The 20394-nt window shown below is 44.1% G+C and overlaps 2 protein-coding genes across 2 annotated transcripts in view; both read left to right on the top strand.

Annotated features, from left to right (window-relative positions):
• The window catches only part of zcchc7 (zinc finger, CCHC domain containing 7), a 47753-nt gene extending 37784 nt beyond the window's left edge, over window positions 1-9969 (top strand). Inside the window, exons 8-10 of the mRNA XM_068592168.1 lie at window positions 7412-7507; window positions 8090-8207; window positions 8612-9969. Coding sequence (XP_068448269.1) covers window positions 7412-7507; window positions 8090-8207; window positions 8612-9204 — 807 coding nt within the window. The 3' untranslated portion in view covers window positions 9205-9969. The remainder of the gene's footprint in view (window positions 1-7411; window positions 7508-8089; window positions 8208-8611) is intronic.
• A 362-nt stretch (window positions 9970-10331) lies between these two features.
• On the top strand, window positions 10332-19464 carry pgm2 (phosphoglucomutase 2). The gene is made up of 13 exons (XM_068592185.1): window positions 10332-10545; window positions 12050-12217; window positions 12718-12909; window positions 14281-14364; window positions 14807-15000; window positions 15280-15469; window positions 15554-15651; window positions 16141-16321; window positions 16620-16713; window positions 17491-17620; window positions 17714-17906; window positions 18383-18516; window positions 19164-19464. Exons 1-13 carry the CDS (start codon window positions 10468-10470, stop codon window positions 19264-19266), a joined length of 1839 nt encoding a protein of 612 aa, XP_068448286.1. The 5' UTR covers window positions 10332-10467; the 3' UTR covers window positions 19267-19464.
• The last annotated feature ends 930 nt before the right edge of the window (window positions 19465-20394 follow it).

The raw sequence follows: 20394 nt of genomic DNA, 5'->3' as shown, positions 1-20394 counted from the left end.
TACACAAAGAGGAAAACGGTATGTTCACGAGCATATTAGTCATTAAAGTTATTTTGATGAATGTCCAGTTGTTTGGAGAGATGATCTTTGTGATCAAGTTGTATTGTTGACTTGTCATTGTAATAAGCTGCAGAATAACAAAGACTACATTTCAGGAATACGTTTCCCAAAAACAAAGTTCTCTACAGACGTTTCATAGAAAGAATTAGAGCATCTATTTACTACTTTTTAGTTTATTATTATTATGAAGTTATTATTCATGACAGAGCCCGCCGTTTTTAAAAAAAAAAAAAAAAATTTTTTTATACCTTATTCAGCAGTGGAAGTCTGGCCACAGGTGAGGCTGATGTTGACTTTGTCAGCGTGCTGTATTAGAGCGCCCCTCAGTGGTCAAACGGAGAACTGGCGCTCTGATCGAAGACAGGAAGCGCTCTGGGTTTTGTGTTGGGCTGCAACTAACGATTATTTTAATAATCGATTAATCGGTTGATTATTTTTTTCGATTAATCAGATAAAACTTTTTTTTCTCTCCAAAAACATTCATTTGCAACCTTTTATTCCAAAAACATTATCTTAACAATAAAAACATTATTAAAAATAAAGAAATACAATTCTGAAAACTTAACAGGATTAGTTTGAACGTCAGAACTTGTTCTCTACACTCACAGACGCACAAACTCACATTTACAGACACACACACTCACAGACGCTCATACACACACACACACGCACGATAACGAACACTTACAGACTGCACTTTACCTAAACAAAAGTTATTATTAGATATTGAACCACAAATCCCAGCAGCACTTCCTGTGCGTGTCATGAAGCCGCATCAAGCGGACTGTTGAACGCAGCCCGGCGTTCTGCAGAGGAGATGTTCACGCATTGCTTCTCGAAGAAACATGGCTTCAATAAGACGTCATCTAACCCAACAGCGCGGCTCAAACACGGGGGAATGAATGACTAGCTATAGCGAGCTAACGACAACGGTTAGCCGAGTCGCTACGTTATTGTAGCAAGCAATGCGACGAGTCGACGCGGCGTCATACGAGAGGATACGACGGGCTGCACCTGGACCTCCTGGACTCAACTTTAATACTCAAACATCTTCACGACTTATTGAGCGGCGTAATAATCGGGCGACACAACGAATTGATAATGAAATTCGTTGCCAACTTTTTTAATAATCGATTTTTATCGGTTTTATCTATTCGTTGTTGCAGCCCTAGTTTTGTGTTTTTAAAGCAGCTCTTCAGATTAACAGGTGCGGTGTGGCTTTTTGTTTAAATCAGTCATCAGGAGCCTCGCAAGCATTACTATGTTCTCTCCGTGTGCTGGGAAACAATTATTACAATTTTCGTATTATGGTTGTTATTTGAATTCCACTGCAGCTATTTCCTTTATATTGTATGGATCTCCTATGTTGTAATTACATTATGATGTTTATTCCGTACACATAACATCTGTTGCACGTCTGTCCATCCTGGGAGAGGGATGCTCCTCTGTTGCTCTTGGATTAAATTAATTGCACAAAAATAAAACTCAAAACCACTGTTTTATCCCCAATATATCTGTTCCTTCTACAAACGTGACAACGTTTCAACCACAGGTGGTCTAACATGAAAAAAAAAAAATGAACAAAATAATCAGTGAGCAGCACATGATATTCCTCCAGAAATAAATGGCATTTACAAAATGACACGATGGCTGTCGCAGTAGCCGGGACCGTTGGGTAAATATAGAGATTTGTAGTCACAATATACTGTATAACGTGTATGAGAAATAATCCAAAAGATTGTTCTGAAACTCTTCAAATAAAAATAGACCCACACTTTTCTGACAATTCCGCTCAAATTACCCATAATTCAAATAACAATGAGCTAACGGCGCTCTCAGCTCTTCCTGCTGAACTTGAAATCCCAGGTTTAAGGTTTCCACCTTTCTTCCACTTCTTCTTCTGTCCTTCCCTCTGTCTGGCTGACCACCTTTTTTTTGTGTTTTCCATCCCTCTTCCGAGAATGAGTTCAATTAAAAAGAAAAAAAAAATCCTTTAAATCCACATCTATTCAGGGAGCAGGTTTTTTTTTGCCGTCTCATCATTGTACAGTTCGGGGACTCTCCGGTCTCCTCGGCTCCGCCACGTCAAAAGGGCCCTCGCTCCTTTATTCCCCTCAGACTGAGACACTGACGGCACAGGAGACGGGGGAGGGGACATTTGTAAAAAGACATGGCCTTTTTTTTGTGTGTGTGTGTGTGTGTGTGTGTGTGTGTGTTTTTTAATCTACTTCTATTAAGACCAAGCAGCCGTCATGAAAGAGAGAAAGTCCCGCAGGTGAAGAAGCGCTTTGTGACTGTTCAATGCTATTCCTACGCTGATCTTGTTCGCTTTATTTTAACGTGAAGTCTATGCTTAATGTATTAAAGCTGCATTCTCTCTCCTGACCACCAGAGGGAGACTCCTCTGGTTGTATAGAAGTCTATATAAACGATTCAACTTCTCTCTCGATGTGTTCCCTCAGTGAACATTGTAAACATGAGTTTGTCTCAATTTCTAGTTTCAAGTCTTCTTCAATACAGCGTGGTGTTCATTTTGTAAATTATGGTCCATTTGGAGTCAAATAAACCATAAAGCAGTGGATGCGTTATAGGCGGAGCTACCTCGTGATTGACAGGTCTCTACCACGCCGCTGTCCGGTCTTGGGGGAGTCCATGTTTTCATCTTTCAACTTTAACCCTTTCACCGTGTGTTTTTACTTCATGAAAGTAAATTGTTACATTTTGGTGGCTTAATGTTTTATTCCACGTTACTTAAGGTTGCAAAAGGCCAAGATGGCAACGACCAAAAACCAAGATGACTCTGGCCAAAATGCTTTGAAACTGTTCCAAGGGGTGACCTCTTCTTCTACAGTTCCTGGATGTGCACTCTTTAAAATCATGGTGGTGCATTTTATTCTCACAATTGTCATGTAACAGACCAAACGATTAATCCACAGATTACCCTAGAATGATTCATTAATCAGTGATGAAAGTGTCCGTCCTATAGCAGCGCATTGCATAGTAATAACAAAAGGTAACAAACTGCAGCAATGATAAAAAAAAAAGTTAAGTAAGAGCGTTAAAGAAAAAACTAAAAGGTCAGAAAAGTAAAAAGGGGAACATACAATTGGCCACAGATGCTTCCTTTGGGAGTTTTTGGTACAGGTGTCTTCACATAGACTACATGCAAAACCATAGGAATGCACACACACACACACACACACACACACACACACAGGTGCAGTGTTATCAGAGGTCTTGCAGGCTTTGCTTGGTCTTTGTGGCTTTCCGCTTAGCTGGATGGTGTCGATTTTTATGCTTGTTTGTGTGTTTGTGTGTGTGTGTTTGTGTGTATGTGTGATTTGTTGGCTGCGATTTAAAATCACGGTTTAACATCCTGACCGGGGCGTAAGAGTCCATCTGTGCACAGCGCGTTCGATTCCCCCGTCTCTCCCGTACGTCTGCGACCGGCTCTGTCTAATTGCTGGCTGTGAAGTGAATGAACGCCGGGGCGCCTCTGAACTCGGAAGCTAAGAATGGGAACTGAACGACTTAGACCTAGATCTGAATAGATTAGCTCGTATCCTCTGTTCCGCCGTCCACGGTTTGACCAGATTACCTCCCCAAAGAAAAAGGGGGAGGAGGGCAACCCACCACCGCCCTCACAGCCCCTCCACCCCCCTCCACCCCCCACTCCTCCCTCCCCACCTCCACCCACTGCATCACATTATCGCAACATTCCAGGAGCATTTTTTTCCTCCTCTCTCCTAAAGAGAAATCAGGAGTCCCGCTGATTGTCTTCAGACCGGCTGACTGACGGGAGGAGATAGGAAGAGCCTCTGGGAATTACTGTGTGAGAGTGTGTGTGTGTGTGTGTGTGAGAAAGCGGGAGGAGTCCTCGCAAAAAGGGCGCCGGGTTAGGGCTTCAGGTCTGAGTCTTTGTGAACTGGCAGACACAAAGGGGGCAGAAATCACATCTGTTTTTTTTTAGCCCCTAACCCCCCCCCCCCCCCCCCCGCCTTACTCCTCCACAGACCCACACACCTCCACGGGTCTCCAAGGAACGATTGACTCCCCTCCATCAATGTCCGAGAGGGAGCGCGAACACTATGATTAGATTCTTCACAATTTTGGACCTCTAAGCAGTTAAAAATCCCAATTGAAGAATAAACGGATTAGCGGTTTGCTAGTTGATTTATCGTATTCTCCTTGAACACATGTCCACCTTTTATAGCCATTTCACAACTGTCTAATTACCCCCCGCCCCCCCCTCAACTAAATGTGTACATCCTGCCATGTTGCACACGACACACACACACACACTACAAGGGTTTGTTTGTTTTGGTATGAGCCCAGTCGCCGTTATGTTGCGCGGCTGTTTCCGATGATAAAAGCACGCAGACTCGGTTCCCCCCCGCGGCTCCAGTAACATATGCAAACCTCTCCCCATCGCCGCAATAACATATGCAAAACAGCGCCGCCGGCCCCCGGTACTGTTCAGATCCCACCCCCTTGCCTCGTACACACACACACACACACACACACAAGCCTGTTTGCTTCTCGGATTGTGTTTGATAACTCTGTGTGTGTGTGTGTGTGTGTGTGTGTGTGTGTTGCTTCAGATTGTAGTCGGTAACAGTCTGAGCTTTGTGTCGGCCAAAGGATTATCACGGCTTCACCACCAGCAGCTAAGGCAAGGAGCAGAGGAGAGCGGGGCTTAGAGAGAGACAGTGTATGCGTTGGGGACAACTGTGGGAAAACGTGTGTGTGTGTGTGCGTGTGTGTGTGTGTGTGTGTGTGTGTCTGAGAGTCATGCGACTGTGTGCATGCATGAGAGGCCACGGATGGCTGGTTGTCTGTGTCCACCCAGCGAGGCCCTTAGGACCTTTCTTAAACACCCTCCTGCGCGCGCACGCACACACACAGACACACACACACACACACATTCTAAACCGTCGGTCCTCTTCCAGCTTCAGTCCCCTATTTTTGTGTGTGTGTGTGTGTGTGTGACTGACTGGCAAAGTGTCTGAGCAGCTCCAGCAGCTCTTCATCTCATATCAGCAGGAAGTGGATGAGACTCTCTCCTGGTGTCTCTGCACTCAGAGGCCCGCTAGTCAAACACAGACCGACTCCCACGCCGGGAAAAGTCTGTAAAACCAGTTTATGAATGGAGGAGGGACAACGGAAGAGATGTAGAACTGATTGATTTAACTAGATTAAATGTCCTAAAGTTGTGTTTCACCGACAAGAAACAGAAAAGGCTGATTTGATCTGGTGTCAACAATATATATATATATATATATATATATATATATATATATATATATATATATGAATTACATTTTGACACACCTTTCAGATGTCAGACCAAAAACACTTCTTCGTGCAGCGATTGGTCGGCCGCGTGGAGGTAAGGAAGTAACATTCCTGGATGCATCGCCGTGTTTCTACAGGAGCCCGGGAACATATCAAACTCTGGCTTTTCTTTATCTTGGCCATCGGAGTTTTCCCCACGCTTGGTAATGGACGTGTGAGCTGGAGTGGTATCCTGTTGGATCTGCATCCTCACCACCAGAAGCCACCACACTGCTCCTTTTTGAAGGTGGAAAGTATAAACACTTCCACTTGCCTTCAGCTCCTTAATGGCGTCAACAACAGTTTATTCAAGTGCTGCGACTATACAGGGAGGTACCGTGATACACGACTTTGCAACGGCAGAGCCTGCTTCTTTCCTCAGATATGACAAACTGAAACAGTCCTACGTCAAACAAATGCTTGAAAAATGCCATCAGTGAACCGCAGTGAGCGGAATCAGACCTGTATGCTTTTTTGTTGTTGTTGTGCTCCTCAAAATCTTACCTCTGGCTTTCAGGAAGAGAGGCACCCTACCGCCATTAGTTTGGAGCCAGGAGATTCAGAAGCTAAGCCTCAAACATAAATTATCTTTTAAAAACCATCTAAAAAAAAAACTAAATCACAAACGCTCGAGTCATATTGACTTTCCCGGCACAGCCAGACTCTCAAGGACTCTTCCCCCAAAAGCCCCTGAGAAAGAAAGAGCAAAGACACCAAAACCGATACGATCCCACCGGCCCCTTCGCCCTGTTAGCAATTTAGATGCCCCCCTCGATAGGAGGCGGCGGATGGAAACAGAGAGCGGGGAACGAGAGCGAGAGAGAAACAAACGTTGGGCCAGTTAATTAATATTGTGCGAGGCAGACGACTCCTCACACTCACAGGGTGGTGGGTTTTTTTTTTCGTGTTTTTTTTTTTTTTTTTAAGACAACTATCACAGGTTGGTGGGAGAGTAGGCGGGGATTTAATTCCTCTCTCTCCGGTGCTTTCATTCTCTGCTGGATCAGAGTACGCGGAGATAACGGCAGCCCAAGGTCAGGGAGGGAAGAGACAGAGGGAGAGACCTCCAGCCAATTTACATGAAAGATGAATGGGAAGAGGGGCTGGGGGGGGGACTCTGATCTCCTTAGGGTGCACATGTGTGTTTGTTGGTGTGTGTGTGTGTGTGTGTGTGTGTGGGTGCGTGCGCGCGCGCTCACAAGAGGTCTGTGATCTCCTGGCCTTTGTGATGGAGATGGGCCCGGCCGGCCTGACCCGATAATGACGCGATGCTCTAATAGCATTCATCCTTTCTGCCGCAAAACTACTCAAGCGGAAAAGAGAGAGAGAGAGAGAGAAGAGGGGGAGAGAGAAGAGGGGTGGAGGAGAGAGGGAAGCGGGGTGGAGGGAAAGGAGAAGAAAAGGAGGGGAAGGTTAGCTAAGCTATGTTTAAGAAACGACGCAAATCATTTGTAATCTCGGAATCAGGGTTGAGGGAGGGAAGCGAGCGGGGGGGGCACCTTAGATGAGTGTGAAGCTGTGTGTGTGTGTGTGTGTGTGTGTTTTAGAGAATTGCGTTAGGTGTGTGTGTGTGTGTGTGTGTGTGTGACATTAGCAGTAAATGCACTGTGCCTGTGTCTCGTCGCTCTCTCTTTTTATCAGTGTATATTTGCTGTGAGCACTGGAGCGTGGAAGGCTTTCAGAACCCTGGCCCATAGGGGACGGGACCCTGTGTCACACACACACACACACACACACACACACACACACACACACACACACAGAGACAGTTACTTATCATACAGGGTCATTACAGGCCTCTAACTACAGCCCCAGTAATCACCGGTCTACATCAGCGTCCATACTCTGCGTACAATACCCAGCAGCTCGTATCAATAGAGAGCATGGGAACGAGAAGAGGGAGACACAAAATGGATAGTTACACAACCCCTTTAAAAAAAAAAGAAGAAAGAAATGATTATAGAAAGAAAAGAGCATTTGGTTTTCTTGTAACGAGCCCCACCTCCTTCTCTCTCAGACGGAGAAGGGTCTTCCCAGGAGGCAGCGGCGCGAGGACCCGGGTCTGACGCAACAGGTCTACTGCTACAACTGCTCCAAGAGACACTTCGGCCACGTGAGTAGCTCACTCTCCTGTCTTTTCTTACTTTCTTTAATCTCGTGTGTATGTATTTACCATCCGGTGTGCCTTTTTTTTCTTTCTTTTTCGTGTTCTCAAGGTCAAAATAACCCCCCGGGGGTGACGGCGTTTAACATGTCCAAGCACTACAAATCAGAAGTAGTTTGAATATTAACACACAGTTTTGTTTTCATGCTATCCCGAGAGCCGTTGGGTTCAACTTTAAGAGAGCAACGTGAATGAAAATGTCGGGACATTCCCACACACTGTCAACACTGTTTAGTAGACGTTTTCATGACGTTAACTTCTACATTAATGCAGTTGGTGACATAGTTTCCTGGTGGCGTTGAGGTTTATTATGGTCCTGTCTGCCATCCACTATTAACATAAAGGTAAATATGCATGTTTCAAAAAAAGGTAAAGCAGAAAGATAAAGTTAGCTCCGTGGATATTGTTAACAATAACGTTACACACAACAGACTGAATGTAGTGTATGGGTATTCTTTTGCAGCCTAAGCTATGTCTCTCCTTTGCGCTACGCGTGCACATTTCGTCATGCATTTGTGTGTTTCCCCTCAGGTGTGTACATATAAGGCAGCGTTCAACGGGACGTATCCCATCTCCACTTTCATTAACTACTACGACGTTAAGAAGGACATTGAGGAGAGAAACAAGAGGATCGTGTTAAAGGTTGCAGGTGAGGCTCGCACACAAACGCTTATATCTTTAATCGGATGTCTCTCTCGCCGCTGGCCTTTTATTGTCATCTGTTTTATGTCAAATCTATATCTGAAAAGTAGCTTATTTTCTTGACAGTTATTTTTTTCTTAGGGAACACTAAACTGTCAAATTCACTCAAACAACATGTTGAGTAAATAGTTAATGATAGTGATCATTTACTTGAAGCACAGCAGAGCTCCAGAGTATGGTTAACACGGCTATTGTTTTATGATTTGACATTGTTTATTGTAGCTTTATGCAGAGATTATAGACGTTACCGGAGTCGGGCTGAATATCGACACACCTTTTGTCAAACTTGACTTTTCACAATCAAATAAATAACTAAAGCCTTTTTTTTTGTTTGTTTCCGTCTTTCCCCAGAACTAAAGAGAAATGGCATTTTTCTAACAACCTGCTATCAGACTCCGCCCACTCCAGAACCACCACACAAGAAACAGAAAGTCGGCCATCACAACAACTACCACCACCACCACTACCACCACCACCACCGGCCAAACCACACACCTCGCCAGAGCGCCAAAAAAAACAACCACACCTTTTTCAACGACAGTGACTTCGTCAAGCCCGCGGCGCCCAAAGCCAAAAGGAACAATAAGCACAAGCAAAAAGAAAGCCACGTGAAACCGTGGAAACCCAAGAGAGCGGTTCCCGCCTCCAAAGACCGTCCCCCGGCGGCTAAACTCATCATAGATGAAGCAAAAGACTTCCCTAGAGGTGGAGGCAAAGGCGAGGGTGCAGAGAGGAAGAGGAAGAGGCCGAGTAGAAGAAAGAAAGCTCCTTCAGTGCCACCGGAGGCAGCCGCCGGTTCTCAGGGGTCGGCGTCGTGGCAGCCGAAGGAGAAGGGGAACAGAAAGAGGCGGGCGCGGAAGAATGGCGCCAAAAACTCCGCCGCGCAGGTGTACCCGACGGATGAGAACCTGTTCATCATCAAACAGAGGAAAAGCAAAAAATAGCGACCGGTCTGTGCGAGGCAGAGGCTTCTGCAGGACCAGCGCAGAAGGTTTGCGGCGTTCGTGGCGTTTTGAGGGACGTTTCAGACATTTTTTGCTGACTCAGGTCTTAGTTGGAGATGCCAGTGCTGCTTTGTGGGGTTCATCTGCCTTTTTTGTTTGTTTTTATTACTGAAGACGTTTTGGCAGAATATGAAAAGCTCAGATACAAATCATGGAAGGAATGAAAGCTTCAGGTTCCTGGTGTTGTGTTCGCCCGACACTCGAATAGAACGAGAGAAGTTCACACCCGGGTGTCCATGTGAACATTCAACACAGTATCACGGCAGTTTTAGAAATTGTAATCTATTGGCGAATTTAGAACAATTGTAACAGGTTTTTTTTTCCTCCTCCACACTTATAATTGGTGAATTATCTAAATATTTGAACATGCTGTAAATACCTCTACTGCTACATGTTTGATGCAAATCTACAGAAAGTTGTGATCTGGATAGAAACGCATCGCTGACATGCAGCCCTAGCAGTATTAACCCGTTTAACCATCCACTGCATCAATTTAGTTAACATGATGACATAACTTAACATGTTAACATGTTACCTTGATAATATCATCATTGCATTTTACATAAATAACCACATTAATATGTGAACTAAAGGAAACTGTACCATCAAGATCACATGGAGGAGTTAAGTGCTGACAATACAACCAGTAATGGCCTCAAAGGATGAAGAAAAAAATGTCTCATTTTATGAACCAAATAAAATATTTTCTGCTCAAACTGTTTCTGACTATGAATGTACAGAGTTTTGCTGATATGTGCGTGTCATATCTGAGGGTCGTATTACCATCTCAATCCAAACTAAATTGTAATGTTGTCCGCCTTGTAGTATTAAGGGGATTAGAAGGAAATAATACAGTAAACTACCTCGAAATTAAGTACTGCAGTACATACTGTACCGTATTAAATATAGTCATTTGCTGAAATGTTATTGTACTTTTATAGGCTATGTTTCCGCTTCGTGCACTCCTCTCTAATAACTCGTAATTACCACATTTGCGGCAATCAGTGAACGCAGCAGAGAGGCGCTCGTGACGCGTTACGCCGCTCCGCCCCGCGCGCCGTGGACAGCGGAGCGGTCTCTCGTCTCCTGCTCGCTATTCCTCCGACTTGTGTTGCCGCAGGTTTCGGTGTACGCACACTCCTCGTGTGGCCATAGTTGGTTCGTGTTTGACAGCGTCTGGACTCTGCTCAAAGAAGACGGGAAATGGAGAAAATGGCTTCGTCCTCAACGGGAGACGCCAAGCTGGACCAGGCTGTCAGCCAGTGGCTGCGGTACGACGAGGTGAGGTAGACGGCTAGCGAGCTAGCTTAATGTGCCGTGGTCGTGGGTCAGTGTTACCTGACGTTGTCCGAAGGTAAGTGTCGGGGTTAGATGACCATCATCAGGTACTGTGGGAGTGAGATAGCTCACACATTTGCTGGGGTTTCATTGTTGGCTAAAGTTGATTGTGCTCCGTTCCCCTGCGTGTTGACAGGTGTGACAGTCCTTAATGACAGCTAAAGTATTTCTGTAAAGGACCATCTTTGTGAATTCACGGAGATAGAGAGTCGGTGTTCAGGCGGTCCCCTTCTAAACCAAGTGATTGTCAATTCATTTCTAGTTTGACCTAGAAAGTCAGTTCAGATTAACGTGCAACGTGTAGTTTGTCTATTGGAAGTCTCCAATAAATACATAACTAATGAAGGAAATTGTACTTTGTTTGAGATGGAGCAGTACTTCAATATAGGTTATTTTTTTGCTACTACCAAATCACATAGTTCCTTCAATGATATAGTTAGTGTATGCAATCGCCATGGAGGAAAACACTAGTATGTTGTGCTGTAAATGTATAAATCAAATATAAAGCCCCACATGTCCTCAAAAGCACCACGGCCTCCTCCATACAGACTGATGTACATTAGTCATTTCACTAAGGAAAGACTTGTGGTTAAAGAGCACACAGATGTGTGACTAGGCTAACATGCATCCGGCCATCTGACCAACACAAACCGACTCATTCATGGTCTTTAAGAGGCATGGGATGCCACTAATCAGGTCACATTGGAAGAGAGACCCTGGTTCATTAGTTTGATCATAATTGCATTAGGGCAGCTTGCTTAGTGGCCGGTCGGAATAGGAAGCATCATGCACCCATTTATGGCTGCAATTTGTAACAAGATTAATTATTTAATAAGGTTTCTGCTTCATTTAGAAAAAGGACATTCGTTCACATTAAAATGTGCCACAGTTAACAAGGACATTCACTCAGTAGAACAAATATTCTCGACACGGCACACAATCTGAGTAACGGCTGAATGACGAGTTTAACGGGAAATAAACTACTTTCATTTCACTTCCTTTGTTTTATAAAGATAACCGACTTAAAACTGCCACTCGGTTAACTGTTAACTGCAGTCATTGGCAAAGATGTCTTCTAAAACCACAATGCCAAACATTTTGGTTATAAATTAATTTTTAAAGCCATTTTTCAAAAGGGGAAACCGCTAAAACTGCTCTTGATAACAGCCTTAAAAAACAAAACAATTGACAGCCTGAGGAAGTTCAATTCAGTTTATTTTGTATAGCCCAAAATCACAAATACAAGATTTGCCTCGGAGGGCTTTACAATCTGTACACATTACATCCATGTCCCAGAACCTCACATCGGATCAGGAAAAACTCCCCCAAGAAGTGACATAAACATTGCGATGTTACATTTAGATCATACTGTCTTTGTGAATATGATCTCCAGCTGTAAGCAATGCGCTACGAGCCACTTGTAAGTAATCAGGATTTCCCGCCTCAGAACCCCAAGACGGCATCAATGGTGCGGGACCTGGTGAGAGACGGAGCGGTGGAGGCTCTGAAGAAGTGCTTCTCCTCCAGGATGGAGTTTGGTACAGCAGGCCTGAGAGCAGCCATGGGCCCTGGCACCTCCTGTATGAACGACCTCACCATCATCCAGACCACGCAGGTCGGTGAAAAGATAAACATTACACATCAAGGCGAGTTTATTTGCATCGCACATTTCAACAACAAGGCGATTCAAAGTGCTTCACAGAAAACCATTGAAAGCAAAACATGATGCAGATTTCATAACCATTAAGAAAAGATTAAAACAGTCAAGGAAAAAGATTTAAAGTTGCAGTGCAGTTCAAGAAATAAAATGCAGCAGTGAGATGCAGCAGTTCAATTAAAGACAGCAGTGAACAAAAAAAAATCTTCAATCTGGATTTAAAGGAGCTGAGAGTCTCAGCAGACCTGCAGCTTTCAGGGACCTTGTTCCAGATACATGGAGCAGAAAAGCTGAACGCTGTCACGTGAAAAGCCACACGTGCACATTATTGAATCTCGCCCTCTGCTGTTTGAAGATCTCAGTGCAGTTATTTTTCTACCCAACTTCCTGTCGCTGTCGTGAAATATCCTTCAGTTTTCTCCCTTCTCCCCCCCAAAAACATATTTCTATTGTTACAGGGTTTCTGTCGCTACCTGGAGGAGAGCTTTGATAACTTTAAGGACCGAGGGGTGGTAATCGGGTACGACGCCCGGGCCCACCCTCCCAGCGGGGGCGGCAGCAAGCGCTTCGCCAGCCTGGCTGCAGCTGTGTTCATCAGCCGAGGGGTGCCGGTCCACCTCTTCTCTGACATTACCCCGACACCATTTGTGGTAATATCTTTAACTTTTTAATATGTATTGTAGTGCAGTCACAATGCCTTTAAAACAGAAGTATGAGTGTACTGCTTCCAGTTTAAAATTTGCTTAATATCACATTTGTGGGTCAAATTTGTCATTTAAAGTCAGATCAGTTTGCTGGTGGAGCAGGTGACAGTTATTCAAAAGTTAAAGGGCAAATTCCATTTTAAAGGTTTACCTCCGCTTTGTATACTGCCGGTTGCATAACTCACATAGGATTCACCAGGTTCACTCAGTTTAAGACTCGAGACCCTTCCCCCGACTTTCTGTCGTTCATAAGATATTCTTTAGAGCTGTACTGAATTAACATTAGAAGCTTATATTTTATGGTTTTTCAAATAAAATGTCATGTCTCTCGTTATATTTCACTAAATCATATTTTATGACATCGTCACCCAAAAGAAAATACATATTTTTTGTTATTATCGATATATGTAAAGGTAATTAACGGTGCTGTTAGACTGCTGACGGATCGCCCTGTTATTCTGGTGCGTGCCTCCCTTTGTGTGTGAAGAGCGCGACAGCAGACGATGATTGCAACTGTGTTTTTCTCGAATTTATGACACTCAAGAGTTATTGAGGATTGTTTGGATAAGGAGTTGGAAACAATCCGACAGTAACCAAGGGAATCTAATTCCACAAACAGTAAAATGCTGGTAATATAAGTGTAGCCTGATCTTTATCTGCAACTGTGCAGAAATACTGGCTTCAAACTGAATTAATAGATCTTGAAAACAGAAGGAAGCAGCATTTGAATATCATCGTTATGAATAAAGCTTAGAACTATTCTGTAACGGCTCAATATTCATAATGCAGCCCAGACAAAATATTTGATCTAAACACTAAGGACTTGGTGATACACACACTGAAAAGAACTTTCCTTTGCAACATGACTGATCACACAACTTATTTAGGTCAAACACAGAACGAGGACCAGTCAGAATTACTGTCGGCCTCTCATCTTTCTAACTTGACAATTAGTTTGTTTGATAACCGCGGTAATGGTTTGCTTTTTAGCAACTAGCTTAAAGTAAATAAGTTGGCTTGTTTCTGGTATTGGAGGTCTGTGGGCAGCACAGCGAGGGTTACGTTTCCACGAGCAGGAGGGGAAGAGAAGCGTAGCGACATAAGTGCCACACTAACCTCCATTTCCATTGAAATGACAGCCATAAAATGCCTCTACAAGGACTGGTTATGTACCACTGTCAACATTTTTTTTTGTATTGGTTTTCCTTACATTGTGCGCTTGCAGTGTACTGTATTTTAAAAATAAATACACACAAAGTGTGTGAATACACACTAGTTTGATCTTTGAGTGACCTAAGTGTGTCCGGCTCCCCGCAGCCTTTCACAGTTTCACACCTGGGTCTGTGTGCTGGTATCATGGTGACCGCCTCCCACAACCCCAAGCAGGACAACGGCTACAAGGTAACGGCTTCTACCTGCTCACTTTCTTTCTTACTCGCCGACTCACGAAGCTTGCTTGCTTACTTTCTTGTATATTTACTTTCTTGCTCGCTATTTTGCTTGCTTAGTCAAATTGCTTACTTTCTCACTTACTTAACTTAGTAGTTTACTTTGTTAAATACTTTCTTGCTATTTTACTTGCTTGCTTTCTTGTGAGTTCTTTTTTTGTGTCTTATATGTTGTGTATTTTCAGTACGGTGAGCTGAGTTTGGTTTTGACTGTTTATCAGATCAAAGCTATTTGATTATGTCACATACATTTGACTCTGGTAAAATCATTATGAGCATTTTAAATGTTCTGTCACTGTATAGAAGATACAGTGAACATATTTGTTAGTGCCAGTCCTCGTTCCTTGTTGTACCTGCTGACATGTCTGTCCCCCGCTGCATCCTCTGGATCTCAGGTGTACTGGGAGAACGGAGCCCAGATTGTGTCTCCTCATGACAAAGGTATCGCCAAGGCCATAGAGGAGAACCTGGAGCCCTGGCCTGAGTCCTGGAGCGCAGAGGAGGCCCTGAAGAGCCCATTGCTCAAAGACCCCTACAATGACATCCACACACAATACTTCAAAGCCATCCAGAAACACTGTCATCACAGGTGATTCATCGAAAACCGACTGAGCAGCAAATACCATTCAAACAACCTGAGGGAGGCTCGACTTAGAACTAGATAAACTGTTTAACATTGATGCTTATAATGTATGTGTGTTTGTGTGTGTGTGTGTGTGTGTGTGTGTGTGTGTGTTGTAATGGAAATGTGCTGCTATGAAATACCACTGTAGGCCATGCTAGCACACACACACAGAAATACTACAGAGTTGAAAACAGAGACACATGGAAACTTGAAAAGGAAAAACAAAACAATGTCTCTTCACAGAGACATAAACAAGAAGTCAGAGGTGAAAATCGTGCACACGTCTGTGCACGGCGTTGGCCACACATTCGTCCAGTCAGCTTTCGAGGCCTTCGACCTTCACCCTCCGTACGCTGTAGAGGAACAGAAAGATCCAGACCCGGAGTTCCCCACGGTGAAATATCCCAATCCTGAGGAAGGAGAGGGAGTGCTGGTATGTGGTGGACACTCACAATCACATGCGGTCGTGTATAGACGGGGTCATTTTGTTGTTGAATGTGTGATGTGTGTGTTACAGACACTGTCGTTTGCACTAGCGGAGAAGGAGGGGGCCACTGTTGTGTTGGCGAACGACCCTGATGCCGATCGACTGGCCGTCGCTGAGAAGCAGGAGAGGTCCGTGTTTACGCTTATTCCATTTTTCAACATGTTATCAACGTTGCGTTCATCAATAGACAGAGGTTACCTTCCTATCTGCCGAAAATCATTCGTCTGATGTAACTTGGTCTCGGGTCAGTCGACGTGTGTCAATATGAGCGTGTTCTTATCTCAGTATATGATATTGTGATGAGTCACAGGAAATCTTTGCAATAAAAAAATGATATAATGTATAATAGAAAGCTCTTTTCATTTAAGTCTCAGTAGTGAATAAAAGAAGCAAATAGACATTTTTTATTTAATTTTTTTTTTATTTGTTACAAATCATTTTATTATATTGTTTTTTCCAAAAACATCCAAACATATTATTATCACCCTCATTTTTGTGCGGCAGCAGATCGTGAACTCTCACATTTTCTCGAACCTATGCAGAGGAAATGCTTTGAACGCCACCGTCCGGTGGTGTTAAAGGTCATGTTTGTTTGTGTCTGTCTCTCTCGGTGTCAGTGGTCAGTGGCGAGTGTTCACTGGCAATGAGTTGGGGGCGCTGCTCGGCTGGTGGATGTTCCGCTGCTGGAGAGAGCAGAACTCTGACGCTGCGGCGGTGAAAAACCTCTACATGCTGTCCAGCACGGTCTCATCCAAGATACTGCGTGCCATCGCTCTCAAGGAAGGCTTCCACTTTGAGGTAGTGCTCGTCAAGTCAACAGCTGTGAAGTTGGCTCCAAAAGTGTGCTTTACTGCCACAAGAAGACAGCCGTAACAACATGTTCCTGTAGGGGTTAGCGTCTCCCTGCATTGAGGGCTCATGAAATGCTTTTAAAAATATACCACTTTAAGATAAAATTGTTTGAAATGTGGCTAAATGATGTTCATTAGACGGTTACATTCACTCCATTCTTGGTAGGCTTCTTCGACTTTGCAAATGTTGCTTAAAGTTCTTATTTCAAACACGTGACGGTTGCTGTCGCCCGCTGTTTGGACAGGAAACACTGACGGGGTTCAAGTGGATGGGAAACCGAGCCAGAGAACTTTTGGACCAGGGCAAGACGATTCTGTTTGCCTTTGAGGAGGCCATAGGTACACGCACACTCACACACTCATGTATGTTCATAGGAAAGTGGTTCTGATTAACGCTCTGATTAACAATCCTCCATGATGTCACAAAATAACCTAATTTGATCTGCCGGGAAATGCTCATCTGATGTACATGTATGTACTACAGGCAGCTGACCTGATAGAAACCTGGGTGAAGTGTTGACCTTACTTGATAATATAAACTGCCAAAGAAAAGTGGGCCTAGAAGTAAATGCATAAGATGTACTGTATAGAAACCTCCTCCCTTAAGCGTAGCGTAGCATTGAGGCTTAGCATAGCATCAAATTGGTGTGGTCTCTTTTTGTTTTCAGAGCAAAAAATACATTTAAAAAAGCCAGCTCTCTTTAACTTCTTCAGACTCGTCCTCTGCGTCCGCCTGCCTGACAAAACCCGTAGCAGCAAGTGTATTCACTCTGGTGTTGTTACCATGTTGTACAGAGAGTTGTTCAATGAACACATGCAGCATCAATATCAGTGGTGTCAACTGAGGACCTTGGCTTATTGTTAGTCCGTAGTCAAACTCCACACCCATATGGTATTGGGACAAAGGTCGCTTAAGGTTAACGTGTCAGGTGTCCACGCGACGCGCGCACACATCATCACATTCCAACATTCCCTTATAACACGATTATGAGGCTGTAATTGGAATCGCATGCCTTTTGCGTGCACTGTTAGTAACAGAAGCAAGTGACTTTACAGCAGCGGGAGGTTTATGCACACTGTGGGTGAACTGAGTGTGTGTGTGTGTGTGTGTTTCAGGATATATGTGCAGTCCTTCTGTATTAGACAAAGATGGAGTGAGCGCTGCAGCCATCGCCGGAGAGATGATTTCCTATCTAGCCACAAAAAGCTTAAGCCTTTCCCAGCAAGTCACGACCATCTATGAAGAGTAAGACGCACACCCCGTCTGTCTTTGAGTTGTTCGTGTGAGGCACAGCAGACTTGATCTCCCTCCCTCTCTCCCTCCACTCCTCTTCGTCAGGTACGGCTACCACATCAGCAAGAACTCCTATTTCATCTGCCACGACCAGGACGTGATCCGCGGCCTGTTCGAGCGCCTAAGGGCCCGCGGCGGCCAGAAGGACTCGTATCCTACCGAATGCGGCCGCTTCTCCATCTCCACGGTGCGGGACCTGACCACCGGCTACGACAGCAACCAGCCCGGTAACAAGGCTGTAAGTGGACCCGCGCACATTTTTAGACACGCGACTCCAAATAAAGGATAATGTCCATCAATTGGTTTGCTAACAAGTTAGCCATATCAACTCAAAAAGGTGATGTGTCATTGTTGTGTTCACAACTTTCCTGTGCCCCCAAGTGGCCAAAGAAAAGTCAGTTAATGCAGGTTTAAAGGTGGACTTTATGGTGTTTTTAAAGGTCGGTTAAGAGCACTATGATTACATTTCAGCAGGAAGAGAGCTAGTCACATAGCAGCAATGATTATTGTAACGCAATCACGTGTTGAAATGTCATCCCAAAGTTGTTGCTCGATATGATCCGACCCGTATGTTTTGTGTTTTCCCTCCTGATGTTGTGTGTTCATGGAGAATTCCCCTCCAGTGTTTTTTTTTCAAACAGAAGCTCCTTTTGTGGTGATGTGTTTTTTTTTCACCTGCACATCCCTCCCTCTCCCTCCTCTCCGGGGTTTCAGGTCCTTCCCACCTCCAGCTCCAGTCAGATGATCACCTTCACCTTTTCCAACGGCTGTGTGGCCACCATGAGGACCAGTGGCACTGAGCCCAAAATCAAATATTACACAGAACTCTGTGCTTCTCCTGGCAACAGGTAGGTCGCCGGGGAGGAAAGTGACAAGTTGTATTAACGTCTGTATGTAGTCAACAACTGATTGTCCCCGTAACCAAAGCATTAATTAACCTCTCAAATCATTCAAACCTCCCTTGCAGATAAACACTAACACATGCCAGGCGAACAAACAAAACAATCAACAAAAATAATAAAAGCTTTTGAAAAATGTGACTTTAAATAACTGAATTGTCGTGCAGCATCACATTTAGTTCATTCAAGTGTCAAGTGTCAATCAAAAGAGCCAAAATATTATATTCATGTCATCTAAAAAGAGAAATCTGTGAATAAACCATTTTTATTTCTCCCCTCTCACATCATTGTTGGTCAGTTAGTTCATGTGTCAGGGTTCATATCATATTATTAATGGTTCAGGGTTCTGATCATATTGGCCTCTTTATTAATTTTTTTCTGTGCCTTAATTTCGGGAGGAAGAACGCCACGTGAGAGCACAGTCGGCCTGTTAGTGACCTGTGATTTATACTATCAAATTTCAGAAGATAGTCAGTTTACAGTTTAAATAATCAATTAATATGAATGTATGATATTTTCACCTGTTTTTTTTCGTACTTTCTGTCGATCAGATGATTGTTTTAGCTCTACCGTTCATTGTCCTCTTTTGTTTCCAGTGACGTGACGCACCTGAAGAAGGAGCTGGACGACTTGGTCGACGCCATTGTTGAAAACTTCTTTGAGCCCGAGAAGAACAAGCTGCAGCCCAAGCCAGAGTAGAACCCCCTCACACACACAGACACACACACACACACACACACACACACACACACACACACACACACACACACTCAAACAGGACAAGTGTTTTTGGACCTCTGAACAGCGGTCCACATCATGTCTTAATTACTCTAGAAGGGTTTCTCAACTCCCCACAGGCCTGCCCTTAATAATAAATCTCTCTTTGTGACATCTTCACCAACGTGTTCTCTGAGTTCACCTCACGATCTGTACACATACGACATCACGTCTCAGGACCTCACATCGGATCAGAAAAATATTATTTCACGTGGAAAAAAAAGGAAGAAACCTTCAGGAGAGCAACAGAGGAGGATCCCTCTCCCCGGATGGACAGAAGCAATAGATGTCATGTGACCAGAATGTAACAGAGTTACAGCACATCCAATATCATTCATATAATGAGTAGTGTTAAATACTTCTCCCTGCTTCAGCATCAACTGCAAGACTGATAACACGAAGAGTTCCAGAAGTGTCAACAGGATAACTGCTGAGACTGATATTGACGTGTAAATGCATGATTTTAAACTGCTCTTCAACTCACTGAACTGTACTACCTTGATACTAGTAAGGTACGGCATTGAAGGTTAAGTATATTTAAGCTGTCATTCCAGAGTTACCTTTCAAGCACCACATGGTGGAGATGATGTACACTGCTGTGACTTCATGTGAACTGTTAACAACCGAAGGGACCCTGAACGTTACATCACTAGACATTGTGTAGTTATCATGTTTTCTATAGCGGCTCATCTCTTTACTCACGTGCCTCCCATTCCAAAGTGCTGTGACGAAAGTACATTTTAACTCAATAAAAAAACAAATATATATATTTTTTAAAAACACTTTCTTCGGAGGGGGAGTGGTAACGCGCACATTACGTGCGGACACGCGCATCTTCCGGCTGCGCATGCAGGCAGCATGCACTTGTCATGCACCCACCCATCTGAGCGCATGGAGGAGGGAGGTCACGTCTACGCTGTCCTCTATATTTAACTCAAACTAGAGACCGGCAGAGCTGCGTGAAGCCTCTCTCTGGGTGCGCGCGCGCGCGTGTAGTTCTGTAGTTGCTCTGAAATACGCTACGACCTCTCTCGGTTTCGCTTCGCGCGT

The sequence above is a fragment of the Clinocottus analis genome, unplaced genomic scaffold (assembly GCF_023055335.1).
Source record: "Clinocottus analis isolate CAN_PGR_092001 unplaced genomic scaffold, fCliAna1.0.p SCAF_26, whole genome shotgun sequence".
In the NCBI taxonomy this organism is placed as follows: domain Eukaryota; kingdom Metazoa; phylum Chordata; class Actinopteri; order Perciformes; family Cottidae; genus Clinocottus; species Clinocottus analis.
Note: the sequence above shows the minus strand (reverse complement) of the source record. Positions and strands in the feature narration are given on the sequence as shown.